A 25,009-nucleotide genomic window follows, 5' to 3' on the forward strand; every position below is an offset into this window, starting at 1 on the left:
CTGGTCAGGCCGCAGTTGGAGTACTGCGTCCAGTTCTGGGTGCCGCACTTCAGGAGGGATGTGGACGTCATGGAGATGGTCCAGAGGAGGGCCACCCACATGGTCAGGGGTCAGCAGGGCAGGCCCTATGAGGAGAGGCTAAGGGACCTGAACCTGTTCAGCCTCCACAAGAGAAGGTTGAGGGGGGATCTACTGGCCTGTTACAAACTAGTCAGAGGGGACCAGCAGACATTGGGGGAGTCCCTGTTCCCCCGAGCACTACCAGGAGTGACTAGTAATAACGGTCACAAGCTGGAAGAAGGAATATTCAGACTAGACATCAGGAGGCGCTACTTCACAGTCAGGGTGGCTAGGATCTGGAACCAACTTCCAAGCGAAGTGGTGCTGGCTCCTACCCTGGAGGTCTTTAAGATAAGGCTAGATGAATACCTTGCTGGGGTCACTTGACCCCAGTACTTTTTCCTACCATGGCAGGGGGTTGGACTTGATGATCTGCTCAGGTCCCTTCCAACCCTACCAATTATGAAACTATTAATAGGAATTATCATGATTTTAGAAATTGTCATGATTTTTACTCAAACAGCTGTTTTTATATTTATTTCTTTTGTGTGGCAGCACCATGATCAGTTATGTAGCAGGGCTCCATTATGCTAGGCAGTGTTCAAGAAAGTAACAAAGTTAATGGTCCCTCAGGGGCTTCCCTTTCAGAAAGTTTCACATATAGAATGACTTTGAGGAAACATCGTCAAATGGAAACATAAAGTCAATGTTATTGCCAAAAAAAAAAAAGGTCAATTTTATACTCAGAAGCCTTTTGTTGTTCCTAAATGTTTTCAGGTTCCTAAAGGAATAGCCTAAATGCAAACAATAAATACTACCTATTAATATAGTGAAGTGTAAGGTACTAGTCTCATCAATAAATGATGGTATAAGCAGGCAAGTCAGATGCAGTTTTTTTTCCAAAAGATTTTATCCCAGTAATCTAACTATATAGTAGGGTTTTGTACTTCCACACAGATGCACACACCAAACAAGAAACTAGACTATAGTGGACAATGTAAGTGCCCATTTCTACATCAATGCCCACATAGTTATTTATAACTAGATGAACATAATGTTTATTTTTAACCAAAACAACTCTTCTTCAAAAATCTACAGAATGTTGTGCCTGCCAAATAGTGACCAGACATTAAAGCAAATTAAAAAAAAATTGGCAGAATCTCCTACCTCAAAATCAACTTGCTGTGGGCTCTGGCCTACTCAGCCCCTTCCTCAGAAATGAATCTCATTACATATACATTTGAGCAGCTACACCTCAAATCAAAGTTGCTGTTTTTCTGGAAGTACTGTGCTTGCATATGTGGAAGTCCTTTTTGGATATCAACGCACTGCAAGCCATGAGCACAACTGTAAAATGAATGCCAAATTATAGGATTAAATTAACGTGGTTAAGAAAAACATAGATTTCATAGATTTCATAGACATTAGAGTTGGAATGGACCTCGTGAAATCATCGGGTCCAGCCCCCTTTCCAAAGGGCAGGATGTCAGCTAGGAGCAAAGGATCCCAGCAAGTTAAGCATCCAAATGTTTCTTAAAAGTGTCCAGAGTGCTTTCACCACCTCTGGAGGGAGTCTATTCCAGGCCTTGCAGTCTCAGACAGCAAAGACATTTTGCCTTGTTTCAAGCCTAAAATGGTCTTGGAGGAGTTTGTAACCATTTAACCTTGTGATCCCTTGGGGTGCTCTAGTGAGCAGACATTCCCCCAGATTTGGATGCACACCCCTTATGTACTTATAGGCTACCTAATTTAAATTTTTAGTATAAATATAAAAAAAGGAAAAATTGGGGGTTTTGCTACACCCTTTGTCCAGGTGATATGTCACCTGGTCATAGAAGGAAATTAGATTAGTCAGGTAAGACATACCCACAACAAAGTCATGCTGGCTATTGCTCAGAACGTTGCCTTCTGTTAGCCTGTTGAGAATGGTTTCTTTAATAATTTTTTCCAAGATCTTTCCAGGGTCAAACTGATTAGCCTGTAGTTTCCCCAATCTTTGTTTCTTCCTTTCTTGAAGATAGGCACCACATTGGCCCTCTTCCTGTCTTCAGGTACTTCGTCTGAGCACCATGAGTTCTCAAATATCCTTGCCTTGGGCCCACTATGATGTCTGCCAGTTCCTTTAGCACTCTTGGGTTCAACCTATCCAGACAATCTGTTTTGTGGGTATCCAGCCCCTCATGGTGCTCCCTCAAAAGTTCTATGCCAATTATGGGTGTATATTCACCGTCACCTTGGTCATCCGCATCATGTTAGGCAGGGTGATCCCTTTGGGCTGGTGAAAAACCAATGCAAAGTAATCATTAAGTAGATTACCTTTTTCTAGGTGTTGGTTGTCAGCTGCCCCAACTGGTTTAGTAGGGGGCCAATGTTGCCCGTTTTTTTTCTCTGACTCCCCATGTATCCGAAGAAGGACTTTTTATTGTCCTTGATTTGTGTAGCCAGTCTGAGTTCAGTCACAGCCTTGGCTTTTCCTAGTTCACTCCCTACTGGTGTGGACCAGTGCACAATACTCCTTTTTAGTAGTGTTTCCTGTCTTCCATCCTTTATGAGCCTCTCTTTTTAAATGTAGGAGGTCCATGAGTTTCCTGTTGACCCAATGTGGTTGCTGAGCCCCTTTACCACCTTTCCTACAGGTTGGGATGGACTTCCCTTGTGCTTCTAGGATTGCTTCCTTAAGCACTCATCATGAACTCCCCTCCCTGTCAAATCATGGCCTCTCAGGGCCATGACAACAAGCCGCCTGAGCTTATGAAAGTCGGCTTTCCTAAAGTTGAGGACTACTGAATTTCTGACTGACATGCCAGGTTTGCAATGAATAGTGAAAGTGATCAACTCATGCTCACTGTCTCCCAGTTTCCCTTCAGTTATTAGGTAACTGACTAGATCATCCCCTTTGGCTAGTAAGAGATCCAGCAGCACCTTACCTCCTGTTGGCCCATAAACTTCTTGAGACAGGTAGAGCTCATCCACGCATGTGTGGAAGCTTTGAAACTGATTGGATTTGGCTGAGTGCTCTTCCCATGAGATGTCTAGATAATTAAAACCTCCCGTGACAACCATGCACTGAGAGCATGCAGCCTCGACCAGTTCCTTGATGAATTAATGGTAAAGCTCTTGTTTCTGGTTTGGAAGTCTGTAGTCGACTCCTACCATTGTATCCCCTTCACTATGTTCCCCTCATATTCTAACCCAGAGAGTCTTCAGTAGGGGTGTGTAAAGCTTTGGTCTGTGATTTGACTTGGAGAAGACTTGGCTCGATTTGGAGGCTGACTCATCAAAGCCAAATCAAATCGAGGGGAAAACAAAAAACCTCCAAATGGATTCAGAGGCTCCAAATCAATTCAGAAAAGATTCAGAGATTTGGAAGGCAGTCTTTCAGGGGAACAGAAACTAAGAAAAGGGACGGTGAGCGGGGGGTGGGGAAGACTGACATCTCGAGCTGGCCAGTGACTGTGACCTATCCCTGAATCCCTTCCAATGACAGTGATCTGGGGGAGGGATGTAGAAATAGCATATAAGCCTTTGTCTTCAGGCTTTCTGTGCCTTTTGTGAGCTGTTTCTGCCTCAGCAACAGCATCTGAACAGTACTGGATGGGCTTGGCTTCCTACCTAGTCAGTCTCCTGTTACTTTTTGTTCTTGGAAAGGATTTGATATAGCTTACTAACTAGAATCCCTCTACTTATCCCTATCCAATCCATTTTTTTTCTTCAATTTATATTTGTTCTCGGGGGGGGGGGGGGCTCCAATACTTTAAAAAGAAATATCTCTTTTCCCTGGCAGTGCGGTCCGTCATTGTGCAGGGAAGCACATACATTACACACACTCACACACATATGTCACAGAAGTCAGATATTATTACAGTATAGAAGAAGTCAGACATTCATAGGAAAAGATTATATATAGTTATTAATATTATTAGTTATAATTAGTTACATACAGACTAAAGACAACACAGAAGAAGTCAGATAGAGATTCAGATTAACACAGCACAGAAGTCAGAGAGTTACAGAAGAAGAAGAGATCAGATTATATATAGTTATTAGGCCTGTGTGAATAGGGAAATATTCAATTTGGATTCAGCCAATTCAGAGGACAGTGATTCAATTTGGAGATTTGGATCACTGTCCCAAATCAATTTGTCTGAAGTGGACTCTGAAGATTCAGCGCTGATTCGGAGATATTCGGAGATTCAGCTGTAGACTATAATGGGAATCACTGAAATACCTATAAATTTGTCATTTTTAACTGATTTGGATAAACATTGCAGGAATAGTAACTTCTTATGAGAGCATGAAGCCTGACAAGTTTCAAGGAGATAGATGCAGGGTGTTCTTGGAAACTGCACCTCAAAGTCTTGAAAGAAAAACTCATGTTGTGTGTGTGTTAAGGCAGATTTGGATTAAAACAACAGGGATGGCAGACCCTTTTCAGGGCATAAACTTGTGTCACATGTGTGTTAAGGTGCAGCGGGGTTAAAAACCCTTCGTCAGGCTGAGGAAGAACCAGCAATTGGTGTGTTCATGTGTGATGTTCCTGGATGGAAGGAATAGTAAAGAAGCCAGAGACTGGCATGCAATGCAAGCAAGAAACCCAGTCAGTGAAAATGAAAATGGAGGTGTCAGGGGGTGAGGGATAGGTTGGGGTTGCAGGGGAAGGGGAAGTTAGCAGAGCAGGTAAAAGTGCAAAGGTACCTGGGGAGTCAGATGTCTGGCAGGTTGCAGTATGTCATAAATCTAATGTCTATATTGAGTCCATGAGTTTCTGTACCTAGGAGGCTAATGAAGTGCTGTTAATAAGTCTGGTTCATTGGAGGCCTCATTGGAGCATACTACCATGTCATGTAGGGGACGCATCGCCAGTGAGGGAGCACCTTAACACACACACAGTGTCACTCATTTCATGAGTTTTGCTTGTCAGCAGCCTGAGGTGCAGTTTCCCCAAAACCCCAGCACCTATCTCCTTGAAACTTGGCAGGCCTCATGCCCTCAGAAGTGGCTATGGTCCTTGCAATTTTTATCAAAATCAGCTAAAAATGACAAAGGTATAGGTATTTCAGTGATTCCCCATTATAATCTATAGCCGAATTTCTGAATCTCTCTGAATTGGTACCAAATCTTCCAAAGTCAACTTGGCTGAATTCATTTGGGAAAGTGATCCAAATCTCCAAATTGAATCTCTGTACTCCAAATCAGCCAAATCTGAATCCAAATCAAATACTTCCCTATTTGCACAGGCCTAGTCTCCAGTCATCCTCCTTGGGTGCCAATATCAGCTTGTTAGGGATGTATAGCTCTCCTTTACATAGAGAGCTACACCCCCGCTCCTTTTTTCAGTACTATCTCACCTGTACAGGTTATAGCCATTTATACCCATAGTCCAGTCATAGGAGTCCCACCTGGTCTCCATTATCCCCATGAGATCATAGTCATTTCTGTTTAGCAGAAGGACCAGCTCCTCATGTTTATTCCCCAAACTGCTGGCATTAGTGTACAGGCAAATAAGTATGCTGTTGGAGGCCCTAGGCTGTTAAACTAGGGTGTTAGTAAGTTTACTAACTAAAATGACTTTGACAAGCTCAGGAGGCTTGTCGGTGAGACCCTAAGGAACCATGACCCCAAGGGGAGGGGAGCTCAGGAAGTGGTTGCTCCTCAGGGGAGTGATCCTCAATGCACAAGCTAATGCCTTCTTGGAGCCAAGGCAGCAAAAGGGCACAGCAGCCCCCTTGGCTCTCCAAGGAACTAGTGGACCTCCTTCAGCTAAAAAGAAAGGCCTACAAAGGATGCAGAATAGGGTCCACCTCCAAGGAGGAATATTCCGCACTGGTCCAGTCCTGTAGGGAGTGAACCAGGAAAGCCAAGGATGTGACGGAACTCCAACTAGCTACAAGTATCAAGGACAATAAAAAGTCCTTTTTTAGATATGTGGGGAGCCAGAGGAAAAGCAAGGCCAATGTTGGACCCCTGCTAAACCAGATGGCTCAACTGACAACCAACGCCCAGGAAAAAGCCAACCTATTAAATGGATACTTTGCATTGGTCTTTCATCAGTCCCACGGGACACCCCTTCCCATTATGAGATAGGGGGGCCTAGGTGAGGGAGCCCTGGGTGAGGGAGATTCCCTGCCCTCCATCAATGCTGACCTCATGAAGGAACACCTTGAGAGGCTGGACACCTTCAAGTCAGCCAGCCCTGAGAATTAACACCCCAGGGTACTCAAGGAGCTGGCTAGCATCATAGCCCAGCTGATGGCATGGATCTTTGAGAACTCCTGGCACTGTGGTGAAGTGCCTGAAGATAGCAAGGAGGCCAATGGGGTGCCTACCTTCAAGAAATGGAGGAAAGTGGATCCATCAAACTACAGGCCCTTCAGCCTGACCTCTATCCCGGGAAAGGTCTCAGAAAAGATTATTAAAGATGCTATTCTCAACAGACTGGATGACGCCAACATCCTGAGGGATAGCCAGCATGAGTTGTCGTGGGTAGGTCTTGCTTGACCAATCTTTTCTCCTTTTCTGATCAGGTGACCTATCACCTGGACAAGGGAGAGGAGATTAACGTCATATATCTTGACTTCAAAAAAGCCTTCAATCTGGAATCCCATGATCACCTCTTGGCAAAACTGGCCAACTGTGGCCTTGGGTCCACCACGATCTGCTGGCTGGGGAATTGGTTCCATGGTTGGACCCATAGTGTGGTGATTGATGGAAGTCAATTGTCATGGTGCCCTGTGACCAGTGGGGTCCCCCAAGGCTCTGTCCTTGGACCTATATTGTTCAACATCTTCATTAATGATGTGGACATTGGAGTCAGAAGCGGACTGGTCAATTTCGTTGATGACACCAAAATCTGGGGTAAAGCATCCACACTTGAGGACGGGAGGGTGATCCAGGCTGACCTTGACAGGCTCAGGAAATGGGCACATGAGAACCTGTTGGTGTTCAACACCAAAAAATGCAAGGCTCTCCACCTTGGGAGGAAAAACCTGCAGCATCCTTATAGGCTTGGCAGTGCTACGCTGGTTAGCGCTATGGATGAAAGGGACTTGGGGGTCATGATTGACCACAAGATGAATAAGAGCATTCAACGTGATGCTGCATCCAGTAAAGCAAGCAAAATGCTGGCTCGCATCCATAGATGCTTCTCAAGCAAATCCCAGGACGTCATTCTCCCATTGTATTCGGCCTTGGTGAGGCTGCAGCTGGAGTACTGCGTCCAGATTTGGGCTCCTGAATTCAAAAAGGATGTGGAGCAGCTTGAGAGAGTTCAGAGAAGAGCCACACACATGATCAGAGGTCAAGAAAACAGACCTTATGATGACAGACTGAGAGCTATCGGACTCTTTAGCCTGGAAAAGTGCAGGCTCAGGGGTGATCTGATGGCCACCTATAAGTTTATCAGGGGTGTTCACCAGGATCTGTGGGAATGATTGTTCACCAGAGCACCCCTAGGTATGACAAGGTAAAATGGTTATAAACTCCAGCAAGCCCATTTCAGACTGGACATAGGAAGAATTTCTTCACTGTCCAAGCCCCCAAGGTTTGAAATAGCCAGGCACCGGAGGTGGTTCAAGCACCTACATTGAATGCCTTCAAGAGAAATTTGGATGCTTATCTTGCTGGGATCCTATGACCCCAGCTGACTTCCTGCCCCTTGGGCAGGGGCTGGACTCAATGAACTTCCAAGGTCCCTTCCAGCCCTAATGTCTATGAAATCTATGAATGTTTAAATTCTGCAAATATATGACTATGTAAGAATCTGTCTGCCTAATTTGAATTTTCATATAAATATACAAATGAATTGGGTTTTTCTTTTTTCTTTTCAGTATACAGAAATGGTACTCGGGCTTTTCATCCCATGGGCCAGATGGATGTTGCCAGATTCCTCCATGGGCTGAATCTAGCCAATGATCTTGATATGGCTGCAGCAGGGTGCACAGCCCAACCTTGATCCATCTGTCTGGGGTTGGGGGAGGGGTGAGGCAGCGCAGCTTCTATCCAGATGCATGGTGGTGGGGGAGATGGGATGGAGAGGATCTGAACCAGATGTGTGGGATGAGAGGTGGTGGGGAAATAAGTGTCTCATCCCAGTCCCGATGTGCAGAGTGAAGTGGTCCTTACCCAGGCACATAGGGAGGTGGGGGGGTGTCCTCGTTCTGATCCTAATCCTGATCCAGATACATGGGGTGTGGCAGAGCAGCCCCAATCCAGATGTGTGTGCAGGAAGTAGGGAAGGAGAGAGAGGAGCAGCCCAGGCCTAATCTGGATGCGTTGTGGAGTGGGGCAGGGTAGAATCGCTGAAATCTGGATATGCATGTGGGGAGTGGAGAGTGCGAGCTGATCTGATGTGGATTAGGGGTGGGAGTGTTGCCCAGTCTGATCCCATTGAACAAGCAATAGGCCAAGTGAGACTGGAGCTGCCCACTTGGAGCATTCCATTGGAGCTCCAAGCTCCAATGGAGCTTCCATTGCTCACTACTGACAAGTCTTCCTACTTGTGGAAGAGCCCTGGAAGTTGGATGTAATGGCTCTGCAGGCTGGATTTGACTCATGGACCAGAGCCTGAGCAGGCCTGGTATATACTAATATTGGTTTCATAACCTATGAATGTTTTTTAAAATGTATTAAAAGGAAAACAAGATTGTAGTGATTCACTGTTGTTAAAAGTTTCACAGAAATTGCAATACAAGAGCATTTCTTCTGAGCTTCAGATAGCTTTTTAATTATAATAGTCTGATACATACCCTATCTGTTTTGCCTTCAGTTTGAACACTTGTATGACTCCTTATGTCATGGTCCTCTTCAAGGTCAGAAACTTCTTTCAATTCCTCTGGAGTCTGGGTGGAGAACATGAGAAACAAAATTATTCTTTTTATACTTAGCAACTACAATATTAGTTTACATCAAATATATATTAAAATGACCAGTCAAGAAACCAACATAAAACATTTTAAAGGACCAAGTTACATTTTAGAATGGCAGTTATTTGTGTCGATATGTATTCTAGTCTTGTGCTATTCTTACCAGCAAAAGAACCTCTGTGCAATCAGAGATGGATAAGATTTTAGGCATGGTTTTTAGTAATAAAACATTTTTCACACTTTCTCTTCACTTCAGATAAATATCTCTGTATGTATATCCTCCATTTCCACATTAAGGAAAAAAGAGATGCCATCCTGGATCAGGCCAAAGGCTCATTTACTCTGTCACCTGCCAGTGACAGTGATCATCATGAGAGGCTTCAGAATAAAGTGCAAGACATCCTGTAGTAGATAGTTATGAAATAACTGGCTGAAAGGTTTATTTCTAGGTAGCATCAATTAGTGGTTGTCTTATACTCAGAAACATAAGGGTTTCAATCCTTTACTTAATAAAAGGATCATGTCTCCTATAACTCTGGATGTTGTTATTAGGTGTAGAAATGTCCAATACTGTTTTGAGTGTACTACTGAACTTTGGACCTCAGTGCCATCCAATGTCAAAGACTGCCATAGGTTAATTATGCACTAGGAGAAATAATATTTCTTGTTATCAGTTTTGAATGTGCTGCCTTTCTGTCTTACTGAATATGCCCTATCTTCTGCATTTGGAGAGAGGTCAACTAGGTAATCCCAGTTTGGCATTTCTATATATTTCATTATTTTGTATACAGCTGCATGTTCCCCCTATTCACATCAACTCTAAAAATGTGTTAGTGTTTCAGGTAATCGCCTTTCACATGAAAGTGTTTTCAGGTATCTAGTCATTTTTGCTGCAAGCAGCTGAACCCCCCCCCCCCCCCCCCCCCTTCCCCTGTGCTTCTCACAATCTTTAAAATATTTATCCTTACAACACCCCACTCCCCCAAAAATGATACACAGCAAGGATAAAACGAGAGTGAGATGTTAATACTTCTGCCAGACATGCATATAAAGGCGAGGTGGGATCTGATGCATGATCCACAAAATCATATTTCCTGCTATGCCACACATGCACATGCATGGCAGGAGGAATGATTGTAGGATTGAGTATCAGATATCACCATGCCTTATTGCCAGGACAGGAGAAGTCCAGGATCATGATCCCAGACTCCCCCTGCACCATCAAGTGGTAAGGTCCTATGGTTGTGAGCCCTGTCAGCTGATCTGGGCTCCTAAGTGCAGGAGTGCATCATATGACCTTGGGGTTGGAAGCCCATAGCTGAAGGGTCTCTCAGTTGTAGGAGTGCACCATGCTCCCCCATGCCTAGGACCCCATCAGCTATGGGCTCCCAACCTTGGAAGCATGAGGTACACCCTCATGGTTGGGAGCTCCATCAACTGATGGGGATCCCAAGCACAGGGGCACACCTGGCCACATGTTCAATTAATGTTGGGAAAGGAACCAGCCACAAAGTTATTCCACATTTTTTGTGGAATAACTTTTTGGTTTATACCTTGTTTTATGATGCCATTAATGTCTTTAACCTGTGGTTGGGTTACAACTTAAGACATCATTAACTGGTTAATCATATCTTAAGTGTAACATGTTGCAGGGGCCTTAAATACTTTGAGAATCTTAGCCTAAGTGACTTACCCAAAGCCACTCAGTAAGAACAGTAAGAGTAAGGCCTTGAACCCTAAACTGTTAATTGTTCAGGCTCATACAGCACAAATATTAGGCCTGTGAAAAGTGGCTCGTATTTGCTTCAGATTTGGATTTGGCTGATTCAGTGGACAGTGATTCAGTTTGGTGATTCAAATCACTGTCCCAAATCGATTCAGCCAAATCTGATTCAGAGATTTGACACTGCCGAATTGGCTGAATCTCTGAATCAAACAGGTCCCATCCCCACCCGCTCTTACAGCCTCATCAATCGCTGCCCTGTCTGGCCCCAGCATTCCGGCTCTTAGGTAGTGAGGGGGCAATCTCTGCTGCCCCCCACTGCCCTGCACTGCATGGTGGGGTTCTGCCACAGGCCCCCAGAAGTTCCTATGACTGCTGCAGCAACCAGTGAGTGCAGGGATTTTTTTTTTTTTAAAGCAGGGACACTGGGGCTGGGTGAGGCAGCCATTGACAGGGCTGGGAGAGTGGGCAGGGGATGGGGGGGTGTGGCCAAATCGGCTGAATCTCCCCCAAATTGAATCAGCACCTGAAGCTTTGCACAACCCTAATAAATATGTCTTTTAAGGATGGGGCATCTGCTTTTCCATTTCTGGACCTGGGTTGGCATGTTATTTGGAAGTCAAAACCATAGGAAAAAAAGGGAAAAAAACAGTGCCTTTGATTCAGAGATTTGACACTGCCGAATGATTGATAGCCATGATTGATAGCCTTTCAGATTCCAACAAATCTGAAATTCTGCTAAACAATTTGTCACAAGGACATGAAAATGGAAGAGACTCCCATTCACATTTAAAACAGATGCTGGGACAATGAACAAAAAGTGATAGGTCTACTAGTATTACTGGACTGAACTCTACAGTTTCAATCAGAAAGAAATATTGCCATTCTTTGCATATATCCTAAGGTTTGAGAGCATCCTTAAAGTAGAAGGGTTTTTTTCAGATACCCAAATAGAAGAGACTATAAGAAAAACTGAAAGTGCTTCATTAATTTTCAAAGCTAAATTCTTAACAATTTCTTTCGGATAATAGAAGTGGCAAGGTAACACACCTTTGGTTTTTGAAGGATCACCATTTGATCTTTGTGACAGACTCAGCAAATATGTGTTAGTGTATATATTATACCTAGGGTACAGTACAGTAATGATGCTACATTAATTAATTCAAAGAATTCACAAGTATACATTGATGCCGATCAGAAAATATCTCAGTAGGTCAAATTTATATCTGTGTAGAGTTAGTGCAAGCATGAATGATTGTAAGGGAGTGTGGGACCCAGGGAAAATCAGCCTGAGTGGAGCCCCTTTAACATTTTTATATAATTAAAAAGAAGTTCATATAATAAAACAAAAACCAAAAAACCCTCACCGCTCATGATCAGTGTTGCGCTGCTTACATTCTGAAATCCCCTATGAAGGCCTGAGAGGGCCTCGGTGCTCACTGACTGTGGGGCCAGGGCTGGGAGAGCTGGGCAGTGTGGGATGCAGAGCAGAATGGAAGTGGCATCTCTGTTTCTGGTGCTGGCACTGAGGGTGCTGCTGCTGGCGGAGCCTGCCCTGGGGGCTGCCTGCAGGGTGGGGCAGCTGAGGTGACGGCCTCGCTGGACAGGCTGGGAAGGGTTGGTGTTGTTCTGGTGTGGGGGGGCCCTGAACTGATCCAAGCCAAAGTGCCCAGTAGCCTCATCAGGCCCAGCTGTGCTGCAGGGCAGGCGCTAGGCAACACCTCTGCCTCAACCCTCAGAATTGAGAGTGGGGCACTCCTGGTGCCAGCTCATCCCACAGGGCACTGCCAGCCCCTCCCAGAGGCTGGGTCAGTGTCTTCTGTGCCCTGTGGGGGGCTCTGGAGTAGGGGGTCTGTGGGGGACCACGTGGGTCCAGCCCCAACAGCTGGCTCCTCTCCAGGTTTCTGACTTTCCTTGCCATGGTGTCAAAGTGCAGGGCCCCTCAAAGTGCAGGGTCCAGGGTGGTCATCCCAATTCACCATACCATAGGGAGGGCCCTGACTACAATGTCTATACACCCCAATTTCCCATTTATGCCTTCAAAATAGGGTGTAAATACAGTGCCTCAGGAATTTATGTTGATCTTCTCAAGGATAGTGAATTTTACACCTCTCCCCTCCCATGCAAAATAACCATTAATTGAGTCCCTTGTAGGCAGTCTCTGCAGGGAAGTTAAGAACTAAAAGGGTATGAAAAGCAAACTTTCACTTCACTTCACAAAATTACAGTAACTGAGCCCCAAAATGAGCCATAGTCATTCTTGATTCAGTGATATGTTTAATACTGGTAATAATTTCCCCCATTCTAAAGTTATGAAACTTTAATTTCTTCTCATAGTTGACAGAACATGAGGTACTGGATCTGAAATTCACTAATTATTGTGAACAGAAACACTTGGTAAGTAATATTAAGATTTTATAAACATGAATTATTTTCTATCCCTGTAAGAGCTATATAATTGGACTCGTGGGATTAAGACATCACAGCTTTGTAAGAGAAGGAAACAAAAAAGCACCATTAAAATGTTTGAAACTCAAACATCTTCAAACACTATTTTTTTCCTGAAAAATATGCGATGCTTACAGAATGCATTATAGGATTGGATAGAAGAAAGATTTTCTTGGCATGTATTGAGGATGATCACATTCACAAGTGAGCTATCCAGGTCATCTCAAATGAGTTTCAATAAAAACTTTATAACACCCCTATCCCATCACATTTTCCATATAATTTACAGAAAGACTATTTCACAAGTGTTTGAGAGAGAGATTTAAAAAATTTTATTGGCACTATTTTTCTTCTCTCTCTTCCTGCAAAACCAAGGTGTTGTAATATCACAAACCTAACAGTGCAAGCTCTGCAGAGTGAAGGGAAGAGGAAAATAACACCTATTCAAGACAGTTCTGAAATACAATCTGAAATGGCTTTTTTATCCATTAACGGTTAATATTCAGATCCATTAAGTATGTGGGAACCTACCAGGACTAGAAACAGAAGACACTGTAGTCATTTAAAAGGGACAGGAAGATTCTTCTCTTTCTAATGGTATAATAGCTCAACTTCCCCATTTTTCAGTCTGTTTTAGGAACCCTGGATACAAGTCGAGAGTGAAAGTGAAACTATGGCTTGAGCCCAAGCACCAGTCTCCCCCCCCAATAAATATGATCAGCCTTCATTTGGGAGATGCAACTGAACATTTTTTCCTAGTCTATCTGAATAAAGAAAGCAAAAGTAATGCCTGACAGAATCAATTCCCCATTCAAAACTCAAGCAGCAAATTCGCCTAGAGCAAAATTTTTTGACAATGTTTCTCTGAAATATGCTGTCTTGCTAAATTCTTAATGTTTTGTGGAGGCATATCAGTATTAAGGAATTTTTCCTAGTGGGAAGGCAAGAGAAATTGACTGAGTAGTCTATGGCTGACTAGTTTGAACTGGGCTGTGCAGGATGCATGTTCAAATCCTTGTTCAAAGTAACGTGATGGAAAACTTTTCTCTGAATCAGACTGGGGTGCAGTGATATGAATAGTGAATCTGCTTCTCCCACATCTTAAGTTCATGTTTTAAGTTCTATATTATTTACTGATCGCCCTCACTTCCCATATAGATGTGAAAAAACATTCCCTTTCTGAAATAAAAAGCTGAAAAGTTGATCCAAACATGCACATTGTGAAAATGCGCAAAAGGTTTTGTTTTTATTCCAATAAAGAATCAAAATAAAATATAAAATGTCTGAAGTTGCCACAAGAGGACTGTAATGCTACAGTAAGCCCTATGTCAGTGGGAACTAATCTTTTTGGAAGGTGTGCCATAAATTACAGTTTATTGTATTCAGTTCTGATTTATGTCCTTAAATTCCAGTTATGTTAGGATAGAGAGAATCCTTGCTTAGTCAAGTGGCAGGATTTCAAATGGGGGCTTCCCTATCTAGAACTGCGCATAAGAAAGGACTCATGTAAGAGTTCAACCATTGCTTTTTTTACTTTATTTCTTTTTTGTTTGGGGTTGTGTGTGTGTGTGTGTGTGTGTGTGTGTGTGTGTGTGTGTGTTAGGTTGCTAGATCAGCTGTAAGTATTATACAGTATCCATGATGTATCTGCAAAGACATTTCCAATTTAAGGCTTCTTACTTTTTTCAGTGAATCAAGTTTGTGGAACAGATAATAGCATACTTGTTTCCTTAATTTGTTATTTTTTGAATAAATATTTTAAAATAAATTGGTGTTACACTGTTGTAGTCAAACAGAGACTGCTAAGTTTCTGAAAATAACATATTAATCAACCAACTGTAATATCATATTTGCTTTCTGGTGCTTAGAAATCCAAGTGTTTTAAAGAGTTTCAGGACAATAGATTATTTATATCTATTGGTTTATATTTTATTGTACAGTTCTGTTGTACTATGTTCTCATCTTCATTTATTACCAATATTTAATATTTGCATTAATAGGGTAAAGGAATTCACTAATGATACAAACTTGGGAAGTAGCATCAATATTAAGGAAAATTGGAATTTCATACAGGAAAAAACTGAAAAATGTTGAAGGCTGTAATAACAGAAATGGGATTCAATTCAACTCTATAAAGCAATATATCTAAGAACTAATAAGAATTTTTGGTATAAGTTGGAGGTTCATTCATTGTAAACAATAAAGGCAGAAGACATGAATGTATTAACCTATGACATGATGACTGCGGCTATACTATTATCAGTTGCCTGCTGCTCTTGAGGGCACATTGCTCAAACACTGCCCAGCCTAACTACTCTGGGTCTGCACATGCCAAAACCAAAAATGAGTGATGGAGCCACACTGAGGGGAGGCAGGGAGGATGCTCCCTGTCACTACTCACAAGATCTCTGCCTCCAGTATGCTCAAGAATGGCCACAGAGAAAAGAAGATGAGTTAGGGCCTCATCATTGCTTTGCCACCTTACTTCCAGGTTGGGCACAGAAGGGCAGAAAATACTTTTTATGCAGTAATTATGATATCAAGAGACTGGATGTGATGATACACAAATGAACTCAGGAGGTTCCTTCCAGTCCTGTGCCCTATATGTCTAAGAGACTTCTAAATGGTGATAGTTTGTCTTGTCTGTGTACATTGCTTATTTATTACATCAATACAACAACTAAAATGCCCACATGTATTTAAGACTATAATTATATTATTACTGGTAAAATGTTGCAAAAGTAATATGTTTCAGTGGAATGACACTAACATTGCATTTTCACAGTTTTTCCTCACGAGACTTTTTATCAAACCTAAAGGATATAAATTATTATCATATTTATAGTCGAGTCTAGCATGGATGCATTTTATACCTTGCTAACATTACGCTCAAAGCTGCAATAAATCAGTCAGTCATATCTCATATGATGACTTCCAGCATGAACTGCCTTTGGATTTTCATCTGTTAAGTGAAAGGCACTCTTGTGATGACATAACCTGTACATCGGATTTACAAGTAGAAACTTGAATATAATAAAGAATAAAAGTGATGGCCAAGTTCAGCATTCAGACCTTTGCATAAATTTAAAAAAAATGGCTAAATGCTGCTTTGTTTGTTTTTATAATGTAAGCATGAAAAACAGTGTTTGGCTGCTTTTTAACTATATTATCCACAAATACATTTAATATAAAAAGGTTTCCTAACAATCAATTGTCCACAGCTTCTTCTAGCACGTTTCTCTAAAGTCTTACTCATCAAACTTCATTAAAAAAATAAGAGCTGTAATAAAGAACCTCAATATATACCAAAGTAAATTCAAAGCCAGTGGTAAATCTCAAGTCAAATGTTACCTTAAATTTGCCTCTTGTATAAACAGACAAATTGGCACAATTCTGTGAGTGAAAGAAGGCATGTCAGTCTAGTATCTAGCTTTAAATTCATTTTAAGTTTTATTATGGTTTATTGAGGAACACAGGAGTAGGAGTCTGAAGACTTGTGTTCAAGGCCATCATGGCTTGGATACTTATCTTGCTGGGGTGATCTGACCCCAGCTAACTTCCTGCCCCTTGGGCAGGGGGCTGGACCCAATGATCTTGAGAGATCCCTTCCAGCCCTAATGTCTATGAAATCTATGAAATCTATGACTAAATACAGACATTCTAAAAGCCCAAGGTGGAATTGAAGTAAGTTATGCAGTTTTCTATAAATGTTGTAGTTTAGATCGGTAGCAAATAGAATACATATTCACCCTTTGATGGGAGGGGCAAATCTTATACTGGGTTCCACCATTTTTAAACAGTCTATGCATGCCAAACATCTGTTCTAAGTACAGACCATTTTCTGATCACTTAGACTGGTAAAAGTGTAATATTTGTACCTGGCTCTGTGTGTTACAGATTTGAACCAGCTTCCAATTACTTATACTGTTTATGTGTAATTTCTGTCCCTAGCCCATCTGTTCCAGATATACTTAGTCATTTGGATTAGGGTGTCAGAGGCAGCTGGCTATAAGAACAGCCACTTCCTTTCTTTGCATGTCATTGGGTTTAGAGACTGGCATGTATTAACTTGGAAGAAATAATGGTACAAAATGTTAAAGTGAAACAGAGTATTAGGGATACTTCTTTATGGTGCAAAGCAGCACCATGCAGAGGTGCCTTGAGTAGCTCTTTGGGATGTGTATGGCTTAATGTAATGCCACAGTTATGAGAGCTGACTCTGAAACAAGCAGCCATATAGTGGTGTTCATATGGCACTGTATTTAGACCAATTAGCTCTGCAGAGCAACAGGAATTCTTAACCCAAGTGCAGTAGTGTTTTAAAATGGTTATACTGAATCTGGATCCAGAATTACCATTGGAAGGTCTAGCTCTGATAACTTCAGAGTGCTGTCTATAGACACACCACAAAGGGTCACTTAAGACAGATTCCTACCGTCACAGTGGAGCAACTCCACTGCAATGAAAAGTTCCTCCAGGTTTATTCAAATCAGAATCTGATACATTCTACTTTACAGACTTACAGATTTAAAGAGGCAATTCCAAACTATTACTTGCTCTATTCTGAACCCTTGCTTTAAGACCAGATTTTGAAACTTTCATTCAGTCCTTCACTCCACAAATGTTTCCATTAACATAAATGTAACTCCTTCTGTTCAAGATGGGTAATGGGATCAGAATCTGGCCTTATGTAAACATACAGGTTTTGTATAAAATACATATGGCTTTATTCACTTACCTTTCTTGGCTTGCTGCAACACTACTGTTATCACCCTATTGTCTTTCCCAAGTTTTCTTTTCCTTGAAAATTTTCAAGTAAACATCATTTTCTGCAACAATTTTCACTTAATTTAAAACCCAAGTTGTTATTTTAAAAAAATGAAAAAAATGACCGCAGTTGTTACTAGTAAATCAAGTACTTCTGCTGTAAACAATGTTTAAGGGTTCATCACAGCGTCCAGCCCGTTGGAGCCCTAAATCACAGGTGTTGTCATACTTTTCCCGAGACAACTGGTGGGAATCCTCTCCACAAAAGGTTATGAACACCCCAATAATTGTCTGAAGTCTGTTAAAAGTCTGTTAAAAGACTATAGTAAGATCTGGAAAAGTCATGCTCAGCTGAGGCTTGTGCACAACAAGTAAAAATCCAAAATCCTGATGCTGCAAGCTATCTATTGTTTCTGAAGAAACCATGAGATATCCCATCAGTATATCTGCCATCCATAGGAATTTCAAGCTGGCTCCCAAGTATTTGGTAACTCCCTAATCTTAAGTGTTTCCTGATTATCAATCAGTTTCTTGAGATGTTCCAAACCAGATAACCCCTTGTCAATAGAAAAGACAATGATTTACACAATTAAGGATGCTTCGAAGCAGCTGAACTGAGGGTATAAAAATCTGTAAAAAGTGTGTGCGCTTCAGAGAAAGAAGAAGAAAGAAGAGAGAAAGAAAGAAGAAAAACTCCTGTGCTGACACCATCCCCTGTTGTTCTTGGGACGCTGGAAGAACAGATCATCTCCCTTCAAGGACTGTGCCTGTCAGCTTTGCAGCCCGAGTACCTTGGACTGGTGAGATCCCAGCGCTCTCTCTCTCTCTCTTTTCTCTCTAGGCATAAACTTCTGAACCTGAACTGTATCAGTTAAGCTTGAGCTAAGGTTCCCCAAATACTCAGTGAAACCAGGGTAGTACCGTAATTGTTTGTGTTTGTTTTTCTTTTGCATATCTATTACTACTAGTACCTTATATATTTCATATGCTTAGCAATAAATAACTTTTATAGTCAAACTGGTAGTAATTGGGTATATATTTTTCCTTCTCTGCTTCTTTTTCCTCCCGTGCTCTGCAGCAACGCTTCTTTTACCTATGCTAAAGATCCCTGTGAAGCCCAAATTATTGTGGGGTCTGCTCATCAAGAGGCCAAAGATTGGGACGTGCTGAGTTTGAAACACATAAGGGGATCAGCTTGTACAGGCTGATTGACCCAGTTTGACTCAGACGTGCCCTTATGAACTGAATGCTGGCCCATGAGGGTGTCAGCTGGACACCCAGCCGGATTCAGAGGGATTCTGTTTACCTGTGTGCTTGTGTCTGACTGCATTTTATTGTTGCTCTTATGAACTGATTCTTGGCATATGAGGGTGTCAGCCTGTCCATGCTGATCAGCCCGGCCAGGTCAGGCGTGTCACGTTAATTTGTGTGTGTTTGTGTGTATGACTGATTTGGTGACTGGAGGAACCCAGTCCCATTGAGATTGAGTCCTGCAAGATAGCTCCACTGGGGGTGAGGGCTTGCAGAAGGGAGAAATACAGCTCCGTATAGTAACACAAGCAGCACATTGACAGAATCACCAAGACCCTAGAAACTATCCCTAATAAATGAGCACACCCCAAAGTAATGGGCAAATCTGGTAACACTTGGCTGTCGCCTCCTTGACACTGGGCTTTTTCCCTTGCTTCCACCCCAGCACCAGTGACCTCAAGTAACCCTGGGACCACTTGACCTTAAGTAAACCCAAGCCTCAGTTCCTCAGCCTAGCTTGTCTCTAGTCTGCTGGTTGTAATCCAGGTCCAGCAACTTTCACTCCCTACACTTTCACTCTCTCACCTTAACCTTCCCCCAGGTATCCCAAGTACCCCAAGCACACCATACCATCCAAGTTTGGAACTCACCTGTGTAGTGTATATGTAGGTGGGTGGTATGTGTGTGAACTGGTGGGAAAAAAAATATATATATATCATTGTGTGCATGATATATGAATGAGTGATCCATGTATGTGTATTGGGTGTGTGGGTGTTGGTAACTGATTTCGTCTAATTTTTGGTGTGTGTAATGTGCACGTGCTTGAACTGGTGATAGGTATGCATGTGCCTAGGCTGGTAATCTTGGATGTGTACATGCCTGAGTTGGAGGTGTGTGTGTGTATGTGTGTGTATGCAACTAATTACTTTGTGTGTTTGTATATGTTCAATTGTGTCACACACTCCTATCTAACAGCGCAATTTTGAGATCCTGAGAGTTGGCCTGACCTCACAGGGAAACACATCTAGCAGGAAGCTTACTGAAAACATTTCATAGGATATTTATATGCCTACAGTGTCAAACTAAATCAGTGAATTATTATTTTTTTTTTATCAGAAATGGCTATAATGAAAAATGCTATAGAAACTAAAGTGGGTTTATCTATTTTATATTTCTTCATGAACTACCTACAAGACACATCTATACTCCCAAATATGACTGAATTTTGAAAACAGCAATATCTTTCCATTACCAAAAGCTTGTTTTCTCTTTTAGTCCTGTGTATATTTTTTTAAAAATAATCTCAAACATCATCTTCACTGTCTGGGTGGTTGTTACCTCCAGAATAACAAAAATGCAGTTTTCTATTCTGAATGCTCAAGCTTAGATAAGAGCTTCCTGCTTTTGCTTTAACCTAGTAAAGTGTGTATTTTTTCTTTGTACAGAGAGAGACACTGGGCTTATGTTTGTTTCAAATCTAGTAACACAGCTAAAACATGCCTTCAATAACAAAGAAAATGTATTTTTTTTAAAATCCATGTTAGCCTGGCTGTTATTCTAGCAGAAGTGAAAGCTATATATGTTGCTGATGTTGTCTTTTCATTGCCAGCACTGTGTAGAAAATGAACTGTCTTCCACATAAATCTACAAATGAAAGTGTTGTGAATAATCATAGTTTTATGCAGAATAAATGGTCAAAGTGCGCAATAGCAGCAGCTTCTATTTTAAGATATCTATATATGAAGAAAGTATATTTAAGGGCATTTATGTTTTTTAAAGTATTTAGGAGCACCAATTTAACTTTTTAGGATAACTCTTTTTACTCTGAACTGTATAAGTAAAAAGGAATCCTATCTTTCTTTGATGGAATTTTGAAATTACTTTTTTGTATACTTTTATAGCCTGTTTCATTAAGATAAAACACAGTGGTAAACTATAAAAAGCTATACATCTGAACACATCTGAAGAGCTCTAGCCAAATGAAAGAAGCCTTAACTTTCTTCAACTTAGGGTTCCAATGCTGCACTCAGTACAAATGGATCCTTACACTTGTCGGAAACACAAAGGAAGCCAACACAGTTTCACAAAAGTAGTAGGGTCTGCCTATATAGATCCATCCATTCAAGGGTCTCAGACCAAGATATATTCATCTCTGAAATTATAATTAGTTATGCATTGGACTTTCCCCCCTTGACCTCCAGGCTGATGTTTGCTTTCTAAAAGAAAATACAACATCGTATACATGCATGAGCGCTCATGCATACACACAGATACCAAACAGCTGATCTAAGAATTGAGAATTACTCAAATACTCATTCATTGTTAAAAAAAAGTGTGGTAAGGCAACTAAAGGGAAATCCACTTCTCTACAAAGAGATTTAAAATTACATTCTTGGCTTCTGTTTTGTGCATAGGAGGAAGGTATGTCCCACAGCCTGATGCATAACAAACACATTTTGATTGGGTTTGTTGAAGATGTTGAAATTATAATCAGATGCAGGAATGCTTTAGAGTCAGAGAATAAGCACAACAAAGTTAGCTTCATAAGTGGCATAACTCAGACGCGTTCCCAGGAGGGAACAGTGTATAAAACATGTCACAAAAAAATGAAGGAAGAGGAGCTTATGACATTTTAGCTTAGTTGTTAGGACAAATGGCAGAGAATGGGAAATTAAGGCTCTAGCTCCTCCCCACCCAAAAGGGATCTCCACCTATATCTCCCAGTTCCCAACACAGATAAGGCATTACCAAGAGCACCTGCCCACCCCTCTTGTTGAAGTTAGCCCTCCAGAGCCAAGAAGGAAAAAAACCAGATAGGCAACAGAATGTTACTTTCTGCTACCAAATCCAGGAAAAATTTCCCTTCCAGGGCAGTGACTTTCTCAATGAGCTATATTCTCTCTGGCCTGTTCTTCTTCTGATGCCACATATCTTACCCTCTTGGAAGCACATTTGGAACAGGAGCAGGGCACCAAAACCAGATCCCACTCCTTTCTACAACAATACCCATTTCACTGCAGGCCTCATCACATATCACACTGTGACCCACACAAATGGTTATGGGTGTTAGTGATAGCTTGAGTTTGGAGCAGTCACACTTCAGGACAGCAAGAGCCTGGAGGACTGAAAGATAAGAATCCTGACCTCTCCCATTCTAGGTTTTCCCGCTGCCCCCCAGTTCCCTTTACACCTAGGTCTTCCCCCTGACCCTTGGGGTTCCTCTCTGCTGCCTGCCTCCCACTGCCCCCAGGACATTATTTACTTATGGATTCCCCACTGTCTCTCCCAGGGAAGCAGGCAGGGAATGGTTAACCTGGCTGCCTAGCTGCCACTGCTGCCAGGCTACAGCTCTTCTAACCCAGAGAGCAGTGATGGTGGCACAAGTGGGGCAGGCAAGTAAAGTGTTCCCTGCCTCCTTCCCTGGGAACAAAAAGTATGGGCAACACAAGTAAGCAGGGAAGTAGGGCAGGTGGGACTGAGCAGGGATCTGGATGCTAGGGAGGGCAGGGAGTGCAGAGGGCCCAATCCAGGCCAGCAGGGAAGGCAGGCCGGTGTGGTATTTACACTAAGGTGTAGCCTAGAGTGGCTGAACTTTAGGGCAACATGAACTAGGTAACACAGATCAGAGATTATCCTACTATGGAGTGGTGTAAATTTGAGCTACATAATAAGTTTTTAAAACTGGTTTCATAGGTTAACTTGCAGGCAGCCCAGGAGTTAAAAGCTCCCAAAATTACTTTAAAAAGGTCCGGGGCCACACTCCCTCTGGTGCCACACCTCTAAATAATAGGGCCTACAATCTGGTTTCTGATTTCCTGGGAAAGTGCCATGACCACTGATCTGCTGGGCTAAAATGTGGGAGGAAAGATGTTTCCTCCTGAATCAAACAGCTGCTAGTCATAGTTTTCCTGCTACTGACATTTAAGGAACTTACACAGCTCCTTGCACCTACCTAAGCACTATAGGATTGTTGGAATACAAGTGACTATAATGGATCCTACTGCACATGCTCAGAAGAACCAGGTAAGTTCCACACAGAAAGATAGGATAAATAATCTGGCCAAGAGTCTGAAAATGCAATTTATATCACTAATCTTACTTACTCATCCTCAAGGGAAGCTGGATTTGGGCCTCTGTGATCAACCAACAAATACATTTAAGTGCTAATTACCCCCTTGTCCTACCCTGCCCTCCCTAGCATCCTCTATTTGAGGATCCAATCCAGTAAACAATGCTTTTAAAGTGCCTTTAAGCACACACTTAAGTGCTTTGTGGTATTAGATTCCTTGCCTCTCAAAGCATTGTCTAGTTCTATAAAGTTAATACTACTATGTCCAAACTCATATTTATGATACATTGTTTAGAATAGGGGTGGCAACCTATGGCTCATGGGCCGATCTAGCCTGTAAAACCATTGAATCTAGTGTGTGGGTGTGGTGCTTCAGAGTCATATGGTGGTAGGGGGCTCTGGCTGTAGGCACTCTCCCTGTGCTGCCAGTGGAGACAAATACCATCTGTAGATGGGTCCTAGTGCTCAGCTCTCTGCCTGCCCACCTCCAGTTTACTTGCATCTGGTAAAGGTTGTCTATCCCTGATTTAGAAAGCAAAATGAAAGCAAGCAAACTTAGTAGAATATATATATAACATAATGTGGCTACAACCAAATTACTCCAGCACTGGAATTCAAGAGCTTAATGTTTGCCCATGGGAGAGAGCAGCAATTGTTATGGACCTTCTGTAGGGACCAGTGCTATTAAAAGAGGGAACAGATCCTAAGGGCATAGCTATAAGCACAATGAAATGTTCAGATTCAGAGCATGCATGTACTCCTAACCACAATATAATTTGATTTTCCATCACATGGTAGTAAGATAATAAGCTGGCACAAGATGGCTACATTACAATCTTTGTAGTAGAGTGGTGTAAAACCTGGTACCATATTTATACATATGCATCTTTCAGCATTGCTTATAAAATACTAATTAAATATGAATTTAACTGTGGACTCAGTACTTCCTGTGCGGGTCGCCTCCCGATCCTATCCATGTCGCCATGTGCAAGCCGGGAGCGATATGTGGACCCGTCTTTGCGCACGCGGGCTGTGGCCAGCAGCCCGGGCACGTGGGGTCAGAGTAGACCGTGCGGCGGCAAGGCACGCACGGGCTAGAATTAGTCACAGAGGCGTAGTGGTTGATTCAAAGATTGTTTACTTACACCAAAGATGGTCGCGGTGCAGGCAGGAAAACTTGCTTGAGTTACAGTTGCAGATAGAAAAGATAAGAGGCGGACTAGAGTTCCTTCCCGTGAACACTCTTCTAGCCCATCCGGTTGGAGGCTCTAAACCGCGAGCCCGTCGCACCAACCGAAGAAAGTACTCATACAAAAGAGCTCTGAATAAACTTACACAAAGTTTGCTAGGCTCCGTGGGTCCTTGTGCACACAGGGAAGAGGGATACGTCGAGGATTGCGCTTGGTGACGGGGAGAGGCTAGAGGCTGATCAGACCCCTGTTGCCTGCTTTAAATGCGCTGGGTCCAATAGGCTCTGCAGCGCTTAGAGATCTTCACAAGACGTGAAGTCTCCTCCTCCTGGTGTTCGTGGAGTCCTCCAACTTGGCCGGAAACCACTCAAGCCTTTTATATGGCTAGCAAGCCAATCGCTAGCCGCCATGTGTGAATAATTTAGAACTGGCCAATAATGGGGCTCGAATTAGCATACAAATGGCGGGAACTCTTTGCAATGAGCATCTCTGTGCTGCAACAAAGAAACGCACCCTGCAAAGAAAGCTACTGGTGGTGGGAATTCTTTTGCACCGGGGTTCTCTTTTGCAGCAGAAAACTCCACCGTGCAAAGAAGCTGCAATTTAGCGGGAAAATAATTCAGTGGTGCCAAAGCACACA

General features: G+C 42.4%; 1 protein-coding gene across 1 annotated transcript in view; it reads right to left on the bottom strand.

The window, feature by feature from the left end:
* CTNNA3 (catenin alpha 3) overlaps positions 1-25,009 on the bottom strand; it is a 1,539,787-nt gene that overhangs the window by 192,634 nt on the left and 1,322,144 nt on the right. Inside the window, 1 exon segment of the mRNA XM_025205567.1 lies at positions 8,805-8,897. Coding sequence (XP_025061352.1) covers positions 8,805-8,897 — 93 coding nt within the window.

The sequence above is a fragment of the Alligator sinensis genome, unplaced genomic scaffold (genome assembly GCF_000455745.1).
Source record: "Alligator sinensis unplaced genomic scaffold, ASM45574v1 scaffold325_1, whole genome shotgun sequence".
NCBI classification, from domain to species: Eukaryota; Metazoa; Chordata; order Crocodylia; family Alligatoridae; genus Alligator; species Alligator sinensis.